At 40.2% G+C, this 21,174-nt stretch overlaps 1 protein-coding gene across 1 annotated transcript in view; it reads right to left on the reverse strand.

Moving 5' to 3' along the window:
- The window catches only part of LOC126462349 (protein dopey-1 homolog), a 345,125-nt gene that overhangs the window by 109,470 nt on the left and 214,481 nt on the right, over positions 1-21,174 (reverse strand). Inside the window, exons 23-24 of the mRNA XM_050096065.1 lie at positions 14,763-14,900; positions 8,402-8,635 (exon numbers count right to left, since the gene is read on the reverse strand). Coding sequence (XP_049952022.1) covers positions 8,402-8,635; positions 14,763-14,900 — 372 coding nt within the window. The remainder of the gene's footprint in view (positions 1-8,401; positions 8,636-14,762; positions 14,901-21,174) is intronic.

Genomic DNA, 21,174 nt, shown 5'->3' on the forward strand with positions numbered 1-21,174 from the left:
GTGGAGGTAATGAGGAAAATGTGTGGAGCTGTGTGGCTGAGCAACAGCATGGATGGAGGTTAGGCAGGATTACAGATGTAAAAATTACTTCAAACAGACAAAAAACTGAATCATAAAGGCAATAGACTACTTAGCAACAAATAGATCCAAACTTTGCAGATCAGTTAACAAAGATGAGGGTTTAGGTGACAGCACCAATGAATATAGGTGTTACGAGAAATTTTAAGAAGGTAGGGAAACATTTCTCCTTAGGAATAGTGGCAGGAAACAGTAACAGGTGGACAACACAAGAGGAAGACAGACAATGGAGACAGTACAACATAATAACAAGTCCAGTGAGCGAACAAAGATTGAAAGTTAAGGCATAGCGAATTCAGAGCCAAGACAACAATGAGTAGTGAGACCAGTACTGTGCACAACTGATTGTGGAGCTGCTGTGCTGCCAGCTTTAAAGGGAAGCCCTGGGTGCAAATAGGCTGGCCCGGTGTGTGTGTGTGTGTGTGTGTGTGTGTGTGTGTGTGTGTGTGTGTGTGTGTTGCAGCTGCACTCACAGTGGCAAATGCATTACCCACAGGTGCAACCATGTTGCCTAGCAGTTGTCATCAATTTCCACACTGTCCAGAAGTCCTTCAAACTCACTGGGCTGAGATACCAAATTCCTTCCCCTTGAAATGGGCACATAGGGCCAGAAGTGACCTGCACAAAGCTGTTGGAGGCCAATAGGTGACTCAAGTTGAGGCCTGGCATAGAAGCCTGCAGGCAGAAAGGAAAAGCTGGGGTGCCTGGTTACATGCAAGGATCCAGCGGTATGGTTAATGATGGTGTGGGTGATGATGGCTCAGAGGGTGGAGGCGAAGGCCCAAGAATGGAAGTTGTAAAAGTGTGGGTGTGGGAGCAGCTTAGGCGGGTGTTCCAGGACTGACCTGTGTCAGCAGCGGTGGTAAAGCTGGTAGGCTTGGATGGAGCTGGTTAGCATGTTGATGCTCTAAACTTATCAGAGTGTCCACCATCGTACGGCACCGCCCTTGGATGGCAACCACCACGACCATCATCTATGAAGATCACCCCATATGAGTGTGCTCACGTAACTGAGCACGGCAGAAAGCACCTGCCGTTGTGGATCCAAGGTCCTGTGGCCTGTGGGCCCAGGGGTTTGAGGACAAAATGCGGCTTCTGCCCAAGGAGGAGCTCTGCTGAGCTATGGTCATGGCAGGACTGGTACTATCCTTGATGTCACTGGAGATGCAGAACTGTTCAAAAGCTGCAACGAATTGGGGTCTACTGTCTGACACTGTGGTGCAGCGAATCCTCTGTCTAGAATTTGGAAAAGAGAATTGAGAGTGGCATCGGTGGTGGTGGGCACCATGCTGACAACATATGGGTGGTTAGAATGATGACATATAGGTAGTTATAATAAGTGTCCACAACAATGAGCCACACAGGAGTCAACTAAGTCCAGATGAATGCTGTCCAAGAGGTGATGGGGAGCGGACCAGGGGGCAAGAGACTGAGATGGCGCAGGTTGGTGCTGGGAACAAGTGGAATGTCTGAGCACAAAGGTCTTCATATCTCTGTTAGTCCCGGCCAGTACACTTGTCACCTTGCAAGGGTTTTCATCTGCAACATACGCAAACACCCTTGATGGAGTAGTTGCAGAACCTGGGGGGACACATTAGGTGGGATGATGACACACTGGGTAGCCGCTCCGTGTTATGCAGGAGAACATCATCAGAGACAACTGACAAACAGTGGAAGAGATGAGCCCAGGCCCAAAGTTCTGGATCAGCAGACATGGAAAAAGAAGTGTGCCACCCATGGAGCACATAGTGTATGACATGCTGCAAGACAGGCTCGCTTTGCAGCTGTGTAGGTAGCTGTAATGGGAAACCCATCCCAGGAGTGCAATCTAGATGAAAACAGGATATTTTCTGTTGGTCAAATGATGGGTTGCAACCCACAAGCAGAGGAGAAAGGACAGCCGCATTTGTGTGTTGTGCAGTGGGCTCATATTTAATGTCATAAATGTAAGACATGAGGAAGACCACCCAGCACTGGAGTCATCATGCAGTCTGCTCTAGAAGCCGAGAGTGAGGCCCAGAGAGAGCTATTAGAGGCTTGTGATTCATAATGAGGGTGAACTTGGTTCCAAGTAAGTAAACATGGAGGTTCTTAATGACACTCCAGATGTGTGAAAGCATGCTCACAGGCAGCTGTCCACCTATACTGAATGCCCTTCTTCACAGCTGGCTGAGGAGATGCACAATGTGAGCCTCTTGTGGAAGGAAATGATAATTCACCTTTCCCAAAAAATTCTGCAGCTCCTGTAAGTTTTGGGGCAGAGTAGATAAGTAATGTCAGAAATGTTGCAGTCAGGGGAGTGGATCCTGTCTTTTTTGAACAAATGGTCAAAGTATTCCACTTGCTCCTGAAAAAACTGACATCTTGTGCCCTGCATAACGTAACATAGTACAGGGAGTGCAGAGGTTGCGCAGGTGGTCCTCATGTATAGTGCTAGTGGCAATTAAGTCATCAAGATAGATAGTAGAAGCAGGAATGGACAAAGTTAACTGTTCCAGATACCTCCAGAAAATCGTCAGAACCGAAGAAATCCCAAAGGGCAAGCGCCTATATTTGTATAAGGCGAAGGTGATGTTGACAACTATAGTGCGCTGTGATTCCTCATCCAGGTGGATTTGCAAATATGCAACAACAAGGTCTATCTCAGAAAAATATTCACCTCCAATAAGCTTTATGCAGAGCTTCTCTGGATGCAGGATTTCGTATGAATCCATTTGTGCCTGGGGATTGACTGTTGATTTAAAATTGCCACACAGCCGGAGAGAGCCATTGGGTTTCTTGATCATTACCAGGGTGTGGCCCAAGCACTAATTTTGAAAAGTTAAATTACCCAGCTTGTGGAGTCAATCAAAGATGACTTGAACCTCATCACTGAAGATTGGAAATCCAAACAGCAAAAAAGCATCAACTGTTGCTCACTGAGTGACCATCGACGACAAACAGAGTTAAAAGGCATATGGCCGGTTTGTAAGTAGTGTTGGCTGAATTGACCCTGGAGAGGTATTGAACTGTCACCATAGGCAACCAACATACGAACAGGTGGGGCTAAGTCAGGGGAACCAAAGTGAGCATACATTTAGAGGTTAATTAAAGAAACAGTAGCTCCTGTGTCCACCAGGAAGTGAACACTCTTGTCTGTAGTCATGAGGTTGATAAACAAAGCAGTTGTGGAAGGAGTGCCCTGAGAAACAACTGCCCGAAATTCATACCCCATCCCATGATGCACGTGTTCTTGTCAAAAGGGGGTGGGGGAGGGGAGGTGGGGGCTGGCTGTCGCATCTGACTGTCCTGATAGTTGATGACAGACAGTAATGTGGAAATGTCCATCTTTTCCAAAGTGAGTACAGTGTGCCCAGTGATCTGGACAGCCCACACGTCGATGTGCTGTGAAGCAATCAGGACATGGCATGTGACACAACTACTTAAATCAATGGGGTGTTACAACCTCCTCCGCAAAGGCCATGAAGACCTGCAAAATTGATGAATCATGATGCCGCCAGCAGGAAACAGACTTGTGAGAATTCTGCCCCCAAGGCAATCACTGTACCACTGTCCCCTGGGTTCAAGCCATGAGGCATTAGTTTGCTGCCTTTGTGATCTCAGTAGAGTGTGCGATTTTCAAAATATCGTCTAAGGAAGTGAGTCCAGTTTGAGGGCTACAGTGTGAAATTCCAGACTGGGACCCAATAATCTGGGTATGAAGTTTTGCAAGCTGGGTTTGTACAAGTGAAATTGCAACATCAACTCAACTCTTCCAAATCCATCACCCATGAGTGGTACGACTGACCATGGTGCTTATGGTATTGATGGAACTCGAGGTCTGATATAACCACATTGAATCATACTGAATAATAATTGGAGAGCAATGAACACATTTCCTCAAACATGAGTGCAACCGGGTTTAAACACAGAGCCAACTTCTTTAGCAAGAAATACATCCCCGAGGAAGCCCAAGAAAGGAAGGGCAACTGTTGGAGGGCACCATCCAAACTGAAAAGCAACTAAGTGCTGTTTCAGCCACTGCAAATACGTGTCCCAATCATCCTTTGTGTAGTCAAATGGTGGAAATGCATAGACGGCACTTCACCCAGGAAGTGATGACAGCCGGAATGTGTTGGGAACCCCGAATCTGTAAGTGATCAAACAAAAGTTGAAATTGTTGTTGGAATTGCTGTTGCTATTCCATGAGCTGCACGAGTTTGGTGTCCATGGAAAACCACTAACCTTTTTACCTTACCATCAATTATAGTAACCAGAATCAGACATAACCTGGAATGACTCAAGAACCAGCAGAGGTAGCCTGACTAGCCGAGAGCATTTACTGTAAGCCACCAGAGAGTAACAGGTGGGCAACATGAGAGAAATGCAAACAACACAGATGGCAGAAGAGAATAACAACTCAAGTGAGCACACCAAGATTGAAAACTAAGGTGCAGCAAATTCAGAATGAAGCCAACAATGTGAAGTTACATCAACCCTATAGCGAAGAGAAATAACTGACTGCAGAGCTGCTGGTGTGCCAGCTTTAAAGGGAAGCCACAGATGTCAGTATACTGGCATGGTGGACGTGTCTTACGGCAGCACTAGCAGTGGCAACAACAATAACAGCAGATGCAGCCGCAGCTGCGCCACTTAGCAGCAAGCCTTCAAACTAGCTTCGCTGGTACAGGGTGTATAAATGGACGAAGAAAAAAAATTCCCGGATTTTTCCAGGATTTCCTGGTTAAAAATACACTTTCTCTCCTTTTTCCGTGTTAAGTAACAGTATACTTTTCCTCAGGACTGTAAAACTTATCAATCCTTTAAATGGTTGTGGTTTTATACAAAGGTGTAGAATTTCCCAGAACTATAGAAAACGAAACTCAGGGGGAAAAAAAACACGTTTTGGAAAGATATCTGATGTGCAGCAACATGTACACTGCATATTTTCGTATTACGAAAGTATAAATTAGAATTCCATCAAACACCACCCGTTACTTTCCGAAGGATTGAAATCGAGATTACGATGCGCTTTTGTAAGCCAGTCATAGCTCATGTCAAGTGATCTCACCAGCCGATGACAGCGGATATTCAAAGCATAGGGCATGTAATGTAGTCCGCCAATAGCAACATCATTGTTAAGTAGCGCAAACACACAAATAGGAAAAGGTAATGGTTTAAATTAATATACATAGTGTTGCTACAACAAAAGAAAAGCTTTTACGTATAATATTGGTCTCTAATAAGTTACAAGAGAAGCTAAGCTTTCACACATAATGTCACTCTCTTTTGCACGTGTTACACTTTAGTATACATCACACAAATGCGCCAGTAAAATTTTTAACTCGACATAAATGTCTGATCTTCTGGGCTCGAAAATATTCTAAATGGTCATCCTCAAAGATTTGATTTTTGAATGGGAGTGAAACGCTCTGTGATTTAAGAAACTCATCGGACATTTGCGCACAGAGTTCATCTTGTGTAAAACGAAATTTACTTTACTTGAAAGTAATGCTTTTCAAACAACCACTTGGAATATTTTCCCGTGACCTGTTAGAAATAGAATCGTTTCAGCAGTTGCATCAGATGACAGGCATCACCACGCTTGCACAGCTACGATGACGCAAGAAGCCCGCACGTTCGTACGTGTAAAACATTAGAAGATCTTACATTATGTCATAAAAGAAACAAGACATTAGAGGATATTCCAAGAACATGGGAATTTTGTGAAGCATACTAAAATGCATAATTTGGCTTAAATGTACATTTGTATGTCCAGATTTAAATGTAAATTTTCTTGGAGTACCAGTACCATATTATCTCATGTTTGGTTCTTTATTATGGCATAATAACCATACGTGCTAAAGATGAAAATGTGAACTTGAAATGCAGCGAGCAGTTGAAACTAGCCAATTGTGTGGAATTAAACACTTCAGTTCAAATAAATCGACTGCCTCAGCAGAAAAGATTAATAAAAGTCAAATTTCTTTAACAAATCGACAAAAATAACTTCATTGTTCTGCAAGGTGATTAACGCTTGACTGTCAGAAAGGTGGAAACAAAATAAAATCTGAAATTAATAACACGTTTTAGCCTTCAATAATTATGTGAATGTATTTTAATTCACTTGATAGCTCCTGGCCACAGAAATCCAATTTGTTTTCATTTGACGTGAGAGCAATAAACAAAGAGGAAACAGCAAAATCACTGAACATAAACACAGGTCACGTGGAGACTACCACCTACCCACTACAACTAAGACTGCACTGTGCATCAGGCCCGGATCTACGATATTTCCGAACCGAGGCAATATTGGTAATGGCGCGCCCCCTCCCTTGAGTGTTTGAGGTAGGTGCCAGAAATTTGAAAAAAATCGACTTTTCAAAAATATCTTCATTTTGTAGCACACGTCTTTCTAAAGAGTCTGATACATGAAACAAATATGTTTGAAGGAATGTAAGACATGTTATTTGGTCTTAAGTGTGCGAAGTACAGTGCCACGCCTCTTCACACAGGATTCTTCCATTGCACATCTCTGTATTTCGCTCTGTGGAATTCAAACGTGTAATATTTTGTAATGGGTGCCATCGAACTATATTCAGGCCAGTGGAAATTAAAATGACCTGTGGTGCCTCTCCTACTTACAGTCGGCCAGTTTGACATCCTGTCCCTCTTTAAAAAAAATCTTGCAATTAATACTGGCAGAACCGGCAGAACAAGAACTCTTCAGAAAATTTGCAGTCTTTACTGCCTATCAACTTGCTGTTTTGTGTGACATAAAATTAAATATATGATACATAAAATGAGTAAAGACAAGAGACAAGCAAGACAGTATACATTTTTCAATCGTTAAGTCCTAGCTTTTTTTCTCTCTAATCTTGCCACAGCTTTATATGGCGTACTTTCCTTTCTGGGAAAGAATCTATTACCTCATCAAAGTTCATCAATGTTTTGCTATATGAAAAAATGAAATGTTATCAATATAATAGAAGGAAACATTCCACGTGGGAAAAATTATATATAAAAACAAAGATGAGGTGACTTACTTGTTCGGTAAGTCACCTCATCTTTGTTTTTATAAAAAATTAAATGTCATAGTCAAATACTAGAAAAGCTGTTAATACAAATAGTACTGAAGACTGGTGTGGTTTCTCGATCTGATTAAGTCTATTTTGTCACTGTCTGAAAAGATATAACGAAATAGGCCAGCGTAATATTGAAGCAATTGTTACACACACCAAATAAACGAGACTGTTTTGGCATAAATGGTCATTTTTATAACATGACAGAATATAATTCACGAAGTACCAATATCAAATGTCTATTAGACCTACTATAAGCAAAAGGCTTTATGTTAGGAAACAGTTTCACATTTAATTCACGCACACCAGTTTCTCAGGCAAGAGATCAAAAAGTAGTATTACAAAATTTTTATATTAGCTTGGAACTGACTTATTCTTCTATAATTTGTGTGATGTCCCCGTTTCTTCTCCCTCCTTGTTCTAACAAACAATCTCGTCATCACCAATTCTGTAGCTATTCCTGCCACTGTCAGAATTTGTTCGCCGATTAACTTCACTACCTGTGCCAGAATCACTAGTTTAGTTATCCCGCCATTATTCTCCAGTTAGGTGTTATTACATGTTTGTACAACGCATTTTCCGCACTACTCCCAGAATAGAACTGTAGTGGCTGCTAGCCGGGGACTGTATAACTGGCCCTTAGTAGTGTAGCCGTATGGCCAAAAATTTTCTGTCAAAATTTCATTTTCTTGGATACACGGAGAAGACAATTCGTAATCTTTGTTGCCTTTTATTCCTGTTAGTCATTTATTTCTTCTCTGGCAATCTGAATCAATGGAATTTGCTAATAATTATAACAACGCTGATCATTTGCAAACCCAGTCAACCACATAAACAGCGACTGTCATTCGCCCTTTCGGATTTATTCACTCAGCTTGTATAGGCTCGTCCCCTTTTGTCTGCAGGAAAGTTTATTTCTAGATGCAATGGGGATTCTCCTGGCAGAGACATCATGTACACGATGCACGCATCCAAAAATATACTTACGATTCATTCAGAAATCAACTTAGAATTTGAACAAAAATGTCCAAAAATCAACAGGGATGGATTCAAAATCGTATGAGTAATTGATAGACCAATGTGTGCTGGATGCTAGGTGCTTTATGAAACAAGGTCTTTTTCCTCAATAATATGAATTGTATGATTCTTTTCTATATTCCAACCACTACTTTAACTGCATTTCTAGAATATGAAAAGAAATACAAGTATTCTACTGAAATCACATAGAGAAATTCAATTCATACTACTAATAAAAGACAAACCTTTGCTGTGATGTCTTGCAAATCCCTAAGCTCTTTTTTCTCTGAAAGTGGAGGTGTCTTCTGCACAAACTCGTTCAGTATAGCTAGCATCAAGAACTGAGCTGGTGGTGAGAGTGTCAAGCCATCACGCAGAAGTCCTATTAAAGAACTCCAGCTCTCAGTGAGTTGAGAACCAGAAGTTGTTTGCATATAGCAGTAAAACAACTCCAGAACACTAACTTCTATACAAGCCTCCTATAATAAGAGAAAAATGTATGTAAAGTACTTTGAAATAGAGTATATACACTTATTTTTTCCCGTCCATTATTTTCTTACACAATCACAATTACATACACATCATAAAAAAAAAAAAAAAAAAAAAAAAAAGAGCCCATCATAGTAAAATTTATGTCTTATTTTTGTATTTTTGTCTATATTTAGTGATAGTTCACAAGCACATAAATAAAATGTACAAATTAGTTTTAAAATCTGCCAATTTTCAAGACAACTAACTAGTAACAAAGTATATACAATATTAGACACTCTAGTTGACCATCTGTTAGATATGGAATTAAGCACCTCAGCTTCTAACATTTTTCTTCATTGTTCTTAGGTCCACACAAATCTCAACAAATTTTCTGGGGCATATGTACTACATTATTGCTTCATTTACGATTTTATGATGACAGTGGTTTCTGCTCTTCTAGGACTAGTCTGCCTGTACTCCTGTGCTCTGTCAAATGAAGCCCCTTAATTTTACAAGGGAAGGTCAGCTACTAATAGCAAGAAGCAATCTGAGTAGAATCGATGCATATGATACGAGTTGACCCAGCAAGATTACCTCTCTGACTTCAGGCAGCAACGTGTAATTTGTCAAACAGTTCCAGAATCATGCTTAGCCATCCCTTTATACACTGGCAGGCATTAAAATTGCAACATCAGAAAGGATAACAAGTGATGAAAGATAACACTATCAAAGACTGGTCACAGCCACCAGCTTTAAGATGCCAGGAATCCAAGCCTGGTGTCCAAAGTATCACCTATATGAACTAGACTAACTATTATCACCATACAACGTGATCGGTCCATATGATGATGACAAATGCAATATGGTACTCCTCCACACATGGATATGTCCACTGTGATGCTATACATAGAACTGGGACTCAGCTGAAAAGATGACAAAATGCCATTCCTGTTTCCAATTCGGTTATTAGGTACATCGCTATCTCTGCTGCCACATCAAGGCAAGCCACAACAATGGTGCTGAAAGTCCAAGAAGCCATAGCCTTGATACTTGCAAATTACAATACTTGTTAGTAGATATTTCTCCTTTTTACACAAGACACAACAATCCGCTCAAAATTTACTAATATTCCAATGTGACAGGATGAAAAGTAAAGGAAAGGTGACCTCTCACCGATAACAGATCAATGCATGGACCACAGAAACACATAACGGCATTTGCACTAGCTTTTGAGCAATAGCTCTTTTTCTAAAACAGGTACACACATTAACACACATAGACACCCAAATGCACACTCCTGTGGTCACTGCAGAGACTGATTATCGATATTTGATTACGGAAAGCAGATGCCTCAGCAGATAGTGGTGGGAAGCAGATAGGGAAGGATGCAGGGAAGGAGTAGTGGGAAAGAGGCAGGTCTCTGGACAGATGACTCTGCAGCTGCACAAGATGAAAATACTACAGAGGGTAGAGCAAAAAGAGATGCAGGAAGAGCAATAGGAGGGGGGGGGGGGAGTAGGAGGGAGGGGAAAATGGAGGTGGGAAACAGATGAAAAGACAGAGAGGGAGATGAGAAAGAAGGGAAAAGGGTTGAAAAGGCAGAAGGAGGTGGAGGGGGAGAAGGAGCGTGAGAGGGAATGCTCACATTGAGGGAGGGGGAGGGGGAGGGGAGAATAGTGGTGAGAGAAGGCAGAGCACGATCTGGATGGAGGAGTAGTAGTCTGAACAGAAGAAGTAGGGAAAAATTAGATAAGGCAGTGGGAACACGTTCATGGAGGTTTAGGCCAGTGGGATTGAGAGAGTGCGGGATTTACTGGAGAGACAATTCCCATCTGCATAGAGTAACCAAATGAAGTCAGTTGTGTTGCAGCATGTTCAGCAACTGGATGGCCAAATTTGCGGTTTGGACAGTTTCATGCGAGCAGACAATTTGTTACTTGTCATGTTAACACAGAATGTCATACATGTTCAGCAACTGGATGGTCAAATTTGCGGTTTGGACAGTTTGGGAGTGGCCATTCATGCAAGCAGACAATTTGTTACTTGTCATGTAAACACAGAAAGATATGAGGGTGGTTTGAAAAGTTCTCAGAATCACCACGAGAGGTCAGCGCTAGCGCAACGAGTTGTTCATGTGATATTCATTAGACTGTTTCCTGCAAACACGTGCCACGTCACTGCTCTTGGAAGAGAGCTGTGGTGGTGACGTGGCTCTATTGTTGTTCCCATGCAGTGATTTGTGAAGATGGAGGGAAAAAAAAAAAAAAAAAAAAAAAAAAAAAAAAAAAAAAAAAAAAAAAAAAAATATCGAGATTCAAGCAGTGATTAAGTACTTCGTAAAGACATGTATGAAAGCAAAGGTCATTCATGCTGATTTCCAGAATATGCTGGGGGACTCTGCTCCTTCATATTCAACTGTTGCCAAGAGGACAAATGAATTTAAATTTGGTTGGGAGAGCTTACATGATGAACCGCATAGTGGTCGGCCACGATGTGTCACTACTCCAGAAATCATTGCAAAAGTGCACAAAACGGTCATGGAGGACCGCCGACTGAAAGTGCGTGAAATTGCTCACGCTTGCCAGATGTCATCTGAAAGGGTATTTCACATTTCAACTGAAGAATTAGAAATGAAAAAATTATCTGCATGACTCTTGACGCACACCCACACACATGTGCCATCGCCATGGCAAAATTACACGAACTAAAGTTTGAATTGTTGCCACTCCTGCCTTATTCACCAGATATGGCTTTGTCAGGCTTCCATCTCTTCCCAAAACTGAAAATTTTTCTCGGTAGACGAAGATTCACTTCAAACGAAAAATTGATTGCCAGAGTTGACAACTATTTTGCAAGCCTGGAGGAAACTCATTTTCAAGATGGGATCAAGACACTGGAACACCACTCGACCAAGTGCATTAATCTACAAGGAGACTACATTGAAAAACAAAAAAAGATTCACTAATGTAAGTACTTTTTTCCCATTCCGTTCTGAGAACTTTCCAAATCACCACCGTATATAACAATTCTGCTTTCACATGTGGGCCTGCTTCTTATTGGGTAGATATTCCAGTGACTGGAATGCAGTAGGAGGTGGTGGATGGGTGTAAGGCACAGGTCTTACACCTAGGATAACCTCAAGGCAATGACCCATGGGGTGCAAGATTAGCAGCAGGATTGGAAAAGAGATGGAAAAGGATATTCTGTAGGTTGGGTCGGTGACAGAACACTACTTTGGGGGATGTGGACAAGATTTTTGGTAGAATGTCCCCTATCTCGGGGTATGACGAGAGGTAGTAAAGCCTTGGTGGAGGATGTGGTTGAGCTTCTCAAGGCCATGGTGATATTGGGTTATAAGATGAGTGCTTGACGGTGGCTGCTTAATAGATTACTTGCAGCAGGGGGGGGGGGGGGGGGGGGGGGGGGATATGTCACAAGAGATTTATTTATGGATGAGATGACAGACAATACCCCCCCCCCCCCCAAATACTCTCTCTCTCTCTCTCTCCCCCCCCCCCCCCTCTCTTTTCAACCCCTCTGCCTTCTTTCTTCCCTTCCATTTCATTCTGCCTCTTCATCTTTACCTTTCTCTCTTTTTTCTCCTTTGCTCTTCCTGCATCTCTTTTTGATCTACTCTCTGTACACTCTTTTGTTCCTACTGCGCAGCCACTGAGTCATCTGTCCAAAAACCTGCCTGTTTCTGTTACCCCATCTTTGGGCCTTCCCTATCCCCTCCCAGTCTCTATCAGCTCAGGCAACTGCTTTCAATAACTGAGTATCAATAATCACTCTTCCATGATTTTTAATTGAGAAAAGTGCTATGTAAAAGATGTAAAATGCATTACTGATATCTACTTTGTGAAGCTGCACTGAAATGTTTATCATTTGCATATCCAAGTATCTAGGACACTTCATGCATATTTAACATTTGTTGTATGCCACCTTCGTGGTATTGCCATTTTTAATGTCCAGCAATGCAATACTACGATACAAATAGTGTTGACTGAGGCTGACTTGGTAAACATTCATAGGTATCAGTTTGGACTGCCAGGAGATGTGGTTTCGTTAGACAAAACCTGTACATAAAAAAGAAACAGTTAATTAGTGACAGTAAAGGTAATGGAACTTGGATCTCATTTGGTAAAAACCCCAATTCTCACAAGTAAGAGGCAGAGCATTGTTTTTCACATTGAATCAAGATGTATTGGACACCTACTCACTCAACACAGTAGTCCTTGGTGAAATTACTATTGGCAAGTTTCACCTGATACTAATCAAAGAAATAAAAAGTACAACAAATAAAGAGGAAAGAGTGAAAGTGGCTAATCCATCTACATCAATGAAGAAATTCATTTCCAGAGAATGTATTTAGTGTGCTTTCTAAAAACTGAGACACAAAATAAATGCATAAGAACTAAAATGCTTCTGCCACTCGCAAACAGGGGTGGGGGGATGGGTACAGGTATTTTATTCATTACAGGATTCTAACAAATTTCTAGCAATCTTTGGCTGTGAATCTATTGTAGATTGCCAAGCATTACAGAAAATACTGTTACTTTAGTACTCTGTACGTATCTTGGGCTTTCTTAGTTGTCATACTTTTCATTGGAAATTATGTTGATTCCTTGGTGTGGTGGCAGTTTCAGCACTGGTCTGTAAGCAATATGGGTGTGAATCTACACAGAATCATGCTTCAATCTTTAATTCTCAATTCACAGTACAGCTCTTATTGCCTCAAAACCTGCAAATTCCCAGGACAACATATACTTTATAGGAAAGACATTGTGAATAACACCTTCAGTTGCTGAATCAAGTAACTTTATTCAGCACCAATTTCAGTCTCCAAGACTGTCTTTTGATGCAAAACTTGAAATTCATAACTGTGTGTCAATAGTATACCACTGTTTTCACTGGTTACAAACCATTAGTCAGCTCTCATATACTCAAATCTAATGACCTAATTGTAAAACCCACATAAAAGTTGAAATCCATATTTTAATTCTTGGTGGACAAGATTCTTTACACACCTTAGCCAATTTTAGATTAGCTCCAAACTATACAAACCAACCACAAGAAATAATTTTATGATGCACGGAATTCCTGTTTATCTATTTTTATTTGAACCACACACTTGCCCCCCCCCCCCCTCCCCCCACCCCACATCACCAACATGTTGTTGTTGTTGTGGTCTTCAGTCCTGAGACTGGTTTGATGCAGCTCTCCATGCTACTCTATCCTGTGCAAGCTTTTTCATCTCCCAGTACCTACTGCAACCTACATCCTTCTGAATCTGCTTAGTGTATTCATCTCTTGGTCTCCCTCTATGATTTTTACCCTCCACGCTGCCCTCCAATACTAAACTGGTGATCCCTTGATGCCTCAGAACATGTCCTACCAGCCGATCCCTTCTTCTGGTCAAGTTGTGCCACAAACTCCTCTTCTCCCCAATCCTATTCAATACTTCCTCATTAGCTATGTGATCTACCCATCTAATCTTCAGCATTCTTCTGTAGCACCACATTTCGAAAGCTTCTATTCTCTTCTTGTCCAAACTATTTATTGTCCATGTTTCACTTCCATACATGGCTACACTCCATACGAATACTTTCAAAAATGACTTCCTGACACTTAAATCAATACTGGATGTTAACAAATTTCTCTTCTTCAGAAACACTTTCCTTGCCATTGCCAGCCTACATTTTATATCCACTCTACTTCGACCATCATCAGTTATTTTGCTCCCCAAATAGCAAAACTACTTTACTACTTTACTACAACACATAAAATTTCGATAATGTCAAGCTGCGTGCAATTTCCCCATCCTGTTTACAGATCCTATCTTGCTGTCTTAGTAGTAAAAACAGTTATGTAGAGAAACAATAAAAGGAATGTCACAGCATACAGAATTAATTTGTTAATTGCACTGAGGAAGCAATGGAAGTCCTATAATAATAATGATAATGATAACAGTCAATCTGTGCCATGTACAGAAACAATAGCTAGAATTTCAAGACATGTCACATATATTATAAAACATGGGCTGTTTATAGAATATGCTTTCATGTCTATATGTTATCAGAACACTTAGAACATTTACTTTCTGACATCATTACACACACCTAAATATGATCTCACCTTCTTAAATCCTTCAATGGGCGGGGGCTGCTTCACTACCTGGTGTACAGTCTGCACCAATGTATCCATAGGCATAACACGTATCGCTGATATTAGATACACCAGCACTTGCTGGCTTTGTGTTGCCACTGGAACAGCCTTAAAGGATGGAAGAGGTCTATTCAGAATCAGAAAGCACATCACGACTTCTTACACCTGTGTGTCAATACAAGGACATTCAAGTATATTTAAAAAACTGGATTAGCTTTAAGATAACAAATCAATAAAATTAGGAGGAATTCTTTTCACGCATCAGTATATTTCAACTACATAAAGTGCAGGGCTACGTGTAAATGTTTTTTCAGAAGCACTTTTAGCCAAAAAGTCTCTTTATCTTACAGTGAGTTGCTGAAATAAATCTGAAAAAGGAGGGGATAATTATTCTATATTCTGGCCAAGGAGAGTGGATTTTCCACATGAGATGAGAACAAAATCAGAGTCAATTATTAGTGGCCCTTAAAAAAAAATAAATAAATAAATAAATAAAATTAAAAAAAATTACCTTGTTGCACACCAAATTCTGCCTGAAACATGCGGGGTGTATTGTTTCTCATCCCCAGTATCACATGAGAGCATATGACTTTCATGATATTTATTCAGGTTGTGCAAACATCTGCATAAATGGGTGCTATGCACAAAGAAAACAAACAAATTTACATTCTTGAAGAATGGCATCACAAAACCACGAAAAGCTGCTGTAATGACTGTTCACATATTGACAATCAGTTCCAGTCAATCAACCACCTCCATATCATGAATATCAATACATCAGGTTAAAGGAGGATTGCTTGATGCCAGGCATATAATTATTATTAGTTGCAGCATATGTAATATAAGTAACAATGCTGCAACTGATAATAATTATGTGCCTGACATAAAGGAACCATCCTTTAACATGTTGTGATGATATTCATGACTTGAAAATGGTCAATTGACCGAAACTAGCTGTCAAAAATATTAATACACACTACGGTAGCTTCTGGTGGTTTTGTAATGCCTTTCTTTGGGTACACTGAACTGTGCAGCACAGTTTACTGAAAATTTACATCCCTTTGTGTCAGAAAAATTAAAGTGAATTCTGGGCACAATGATCGTGTTTTTTAATGAAAAATAAATAAATAATAAAAAAAAGCCCTCTCACAATCCACCTACTACCAAAACTGAAAACATTCTTACATTAGGAGTGAAAGAAGCAGACGACTGCATTTCCACTCAACAAAGCAATCATCAAGCCTTGCTTATAATTATGGTATTATCTAGAACTTTTCAAACAGATTTGCACAGGTTTTGTGTAGTGTTTTTTACATGGCCTTTATGATTTTCAGTTTCTGTTTGATACAATTTCTGCTGGTTGGAAAATTGCTACAAAAACTTATGCCACCTCACAATAATGAGAGTAAAGTACATTTCTTAAACATTTTTTGCTCAACGTTCAGCAAAAATTTTCTGCATAACAACATATTGTATGTAATTTTTAGAGTTTTGTACTTTCATCAGTAAATACTGAACCCTTGTAGGGAAACTCTGTTACCTATCAGTCTGACCAACTGTTAAGAACATCCTTTTTTCAGAAACGGGTACACATATCAAGTTTAAATTTATGCCACATACTTTAAGTCTATGGTCCCTTAGCAGTGGAAAAAACTACTTAAGCTTCTAAATAAATAGAATCAGAAGTAATGGCCATTTATGTGACATATTATGATAGTCGCAAAATCACCCACCAAAAGCTATAGTGTACTTCCCACAGACCTAGAATCACGAATTTGGCAAGAAACTAGGTTTCACAGTACAAGTAAAGTAAAAAACCTGTAAACTGTTGATTTGTAATTATACCAAACAAAAAATATTTCTTTTTTCATTTGTTATCTGACTTCAAACTTATAAGGAGTGATCAAAAAGTTTCTCTTCAGAGGCCGTACAGCCCAGAATTGGTATGCCAATAACACACAATTTCAGTGAGCACTGAGGCAATCATCCTTCTGACATACCAGGTTGATGGCAGTTGTTTGATAACACACCTTGTCGTGCTGTATGAAGAAGTCCGTAACTGCCTGCTGCACATTCTCGTCTGAGGATACACATCTATTTATTACAAAAATTGTATTTTTGTGTTGAGACTCGTTGGTTCTGCCAACTCACAAGCAAATTGTCATGTTCCAGCCTAACTTAGGCCTTGATCTACGAGGGCTGTTCAATAAAGAATAATCATAATTTTTTTACGGCCATAATTTCTTGCACTAAAATTTAATCTTATGATATTCTGTTAGCTTAATGTGCAACAAACATGCCGTAGTAGTTTCATTGTTGGGACTCCTGGTTCCCACCTGTGAGAGGCAGGCAAGGTCAGACATGTTCAGTATTGCCTACCGATGCAATGGAGATAACATGTGAGGAGCAATAAGCAGCTTTGAAATTCTGCTTTCGTCTCAACAAATCTTCAGCTGAGGCCTATACAATGTTGTAGGAGGCCTATAAAGAGTCTGTTCTTCCCTACAGCTCAGCTTGAAGGTGGTTTAAAATGTTTAAAGAGAAGAGAGACTCAATTACAAAGGAAGGTGGACATGGTGCTCCAGTAACTGCTCTAAGGAAGAAAACATCAACACTGCTGCTCTCATTGTGAGAGAGTATCGACGAATTACCTTACAATCACTTTCTGAAATACTGAACATTTCATTTCACAGGGTGCCACCCACACATTAGTGATAGAAAAATTATACGACACATGTTTGTGTGTGATGGGTTCCAAGGCTGTTGATTCTCAAACAAAAGGACATTCGTGTACAGGTCTGCATGTAGTTAAAGTTGATGCTAGAGGAAGATCCGGAGTTTCTTTCAAATGTAATCACTGCTGTGAAACTTGGCTACATCATTTTGATCCTGAGAGCAAACAGCAAAGCTCAGTGTGGAAGTCTCCTTCATCACCAACCCCCAAAAAAAGCAAAAGTGGTTGCTTCTGCTGGGAAAGTTATGGTCATTTCATTCTTTGATATTCATGGAATGGTTTTCAGCATGTTGTACCTACTCATACATCAGTAACTGGACAATACTACAGATATGCCCTGAACAGATTATAAGTCCATATCAGACGCAAAAGACCACATTTCCGTGAGGCAGGCTGGATGCAGCATCACGATAATGCGCGACCACATATTGACAATGTTGTTGCTGAATATCTTGCAAAAATCAACGTGAAGTGCATCCCTCACCTGGATTTAACCCCGGGTGTGACTTTTTTCTATTCCCTAACATGAAGAGGCTGCAGAGGATCAAGTAGGTAAAAAGACAAGGGCTAGTAGAAATCCTTGGGTAACACAAGAAATATTGAATTTAATTGATGAAAGGAGAAAATATAAAAACACAGTAAATGAAGCAGGCAAAAAGGAATACAAACGTCTCAAAAATGAGATTGACAGGAAGTGCAAAATGGCTAAGCAGGGATGGCTACAGGACAAATATAAGGACGTAGAGGTTTATCTCACTAAGGGTAAGATAGATACTGCCTACAGGAAAATTAAAGAGACCTTTGGAGAAAAGAGAGCCACTTGTATGAATATCAAGAGCTCAGATGGAAACCCAGTTCTAAGCAAAGAAGGCAAAGCAGAAAGGTGGAAGGAGTATATAGAGGGCCTATACAAGGGCGGTGTACTTGAGGACAATATTATGGAAATTGAAGAGGATGTAGATGAAGATAAAATGGGAGATAAGATACTGTGTGAAGAGTTTGACAGAGCACTGAAAGACCTGAGTCGAAACAAGGCCCCGGGAGTAGACAACGTTCCATTGGAACTACTGACGGCCTTGGGAGAGCCAGTCATGACAAAACTCTACCATCTGGGGAGCAAGATGTATGAGACAGGTGAAATACCCTCAGACTTCAAGAAGAATATAATAATTTCAATCCCAAAGAAAGCAGGTGTTGACAGATGTGAAAATTACCAAACTATCAGTTTAATAAGCCACTGCTGCAAAATACTAACGCGAATTCTTTACAGACGAATGGAAAAATTGGTAGCAGCCGACCTCGGGGAAGATCAGTTTGGATTCCGCAGAAATGTTGGAACACGTGAGGCAATACTGACCCTACGACTTATCTTAGAAAATAGATTTAGGAATGGCAAACCTATGTTTTTAGCATTTGTAAACTTAGAGAAAGCTTTTGACAATGTTGACTGGAATACTCTCTCTCAAATTCTTAAGATGCCAGGGGTAAAATACAGGGAGCAAAAGGCTATTTACAATTTGTACAGAAACCAGATGGCAGTTATAAGAGTCAAGGGGCATGAAAGGGAAGCAGCGGTTGGGAAGAGAGTGAGACAGGGTTGTAGCCTATCCCCGATGTTATTCAATCTGTATATTGAGCAAGCAGTAAAGGAAACAAAAGAAAAATTTGGAGTAGGTATTAAAATCCATGGAGAAGAAATAAAAACTTTGAGGTTCGCCGATGACATTGTAATTCTGTCAGAGACAGCAAAGGACTTGGAAGAGCGGTTGAATGGAATGGACAGTGTCGTGAAAGGAGGATATAAGATGAACATCAACAAAAGCAAAACGAGGATAATGGAATGTAGTCGAATAAAGTTGGGTGATGCTGAGGAAATTAGATTAGGAAATGAGACACTTAAAGTAGTAAAGGATTTTTGCTATTTGGGGAGCAAAATAACTCATGATGGTCGAAGTAGAGAAGATATAAAATGTAGACTGGCAATGGAAAGGAAAGCATTTCTGAAGAAGAGAAATTTGTTAACATCGAGTATTGATTTAAGTGTCAGGAAGTCGTTTCTGAAAGTATTTGTGTGGAGTGTAGCCATGTATGGAAGTGAAACATGGACAATAAATGGTTTAGACAAGAAGAGAATAGAAGCTTTCGAAATGTGGTGCTACAGAAGAATGCTGAAGATTAGATGGGTAGATCACATAACTAATGAGGAGGTATTGAATAGAATTGGGGAGAAGAGGAGTTTGTGGCACAACTTGACTAGAAGAAGGGACCGGTTGGTAGGACATGTTCTAAGGCATCAAGGGATCACAAATTCAGCATTGGAGGGCAGCGTGGTGGGTAAAAATCGCAGAGGGAGACCAAGAGATGAATACACTAAGCAGATTCAAAAGGATGCAGGTTGCAGTAAGTACTGGGAGATGAAGAAGCTTGCACAGGATAGAGTAGCATGGAGAGCTGCATCAAACCAGTCTCAGGACTGAAGACAACGACAACAACAAAAACAACAACAACAACATGAAGAAACACCTTCGTGGGAGGCATTATCAATCAGCAGCAGCAGTGGTGAAGGCTGCGGAGGTGATTTTGAAAGACCTCTAAAAAAATGGTTTCCAGCATGTATTGGAAGACCGGCAGGAACACTGCCGACACATCTCATGGTCTTTTTCCAAATAAATACAAAAATATTAACCAATTATAACATATATGGTTAAGTTATTCTGGTACTCTCCACACTGAAAACAAATTAAATTGATCTGTATCTTTTGCTGAAATAAATCAATAAAATCAGTGATTTGCACTGGCTACAATATACTGTCAACCAACAATTGGCTATGACCAATATCTACAATTGCTGACATCAGCACACAATGCAAGAGCTATGGCACCAAAAGTGTACTTTAGCCTAACACATTAAATCTAGGTCAACAGCTGCATTTCACACACTGTCACTTTATAGTAGGCATAAGGAAGAAATTAGTAACAGTACTTTTATCCTCTAGTCCATTCACAATGACTCCCAGCTTTCTTAGGTACATGATATACACTAAAAAATGATGTTCTGGAAAATGTGTCTTAAGGCCTGGTCCAGAAAGAAAACATCATGCCACTGCAACCCAACCACATGGGACATCATTGCCACTGCTGCCTCAGCCATGACATCATGAAAGTAGTTAAGAATAAAGTCAGTATTTAGTCTGCAGGTTTCAGACAAGTGATATTGTGGCAGAAGATTTACTAGTGCAACATAAGATACAAATTTTTGATAGAAATGGTAGTTTCAATGAGGAACAACTTGAAGTACTAGTAAACTGAGAAATACTACAAGGAAAAGACAATGTTAGGTGGCACAGTATTTAACCCTTGAGTGGGTGTGCCATTTTTCATAACATAATCATGTGCGCAATGTACTTTGGACACTTATAAAGAACAGCTGACTTTATGTTACCAAGGTAAACATTATGAGCAAAATCACAGTTTAATCTTAGTTTAATTAAATAATTATAAAGTCACATAATATGAGCTGAAACATTGTTAAAGTAAACAATAGTGAAATAAACTTTCATTACATCACTCTGTTGCCACACACAGAAGCTATCCCTGGGTAACAATCTACTCTAAGCATTAAATAGCATACCTGCATCAGATTCTAGT

This window comes from Schistocerca serialis, chromosome 1 (genome assembly GCF_023864345.2).
Source record: "Schistocerca serialis cubense isolate TAMUIC-IGC-003099 chromosome 1, iqSchSeri2.2, whole genome shotgun sequence".
Taxonomy (NCBI): Eukaryota; Metazoa; Arthropoda; class Insecta; order Orthoptera; family Acrididae; genus Schistocerca; species Schistocerca serialis.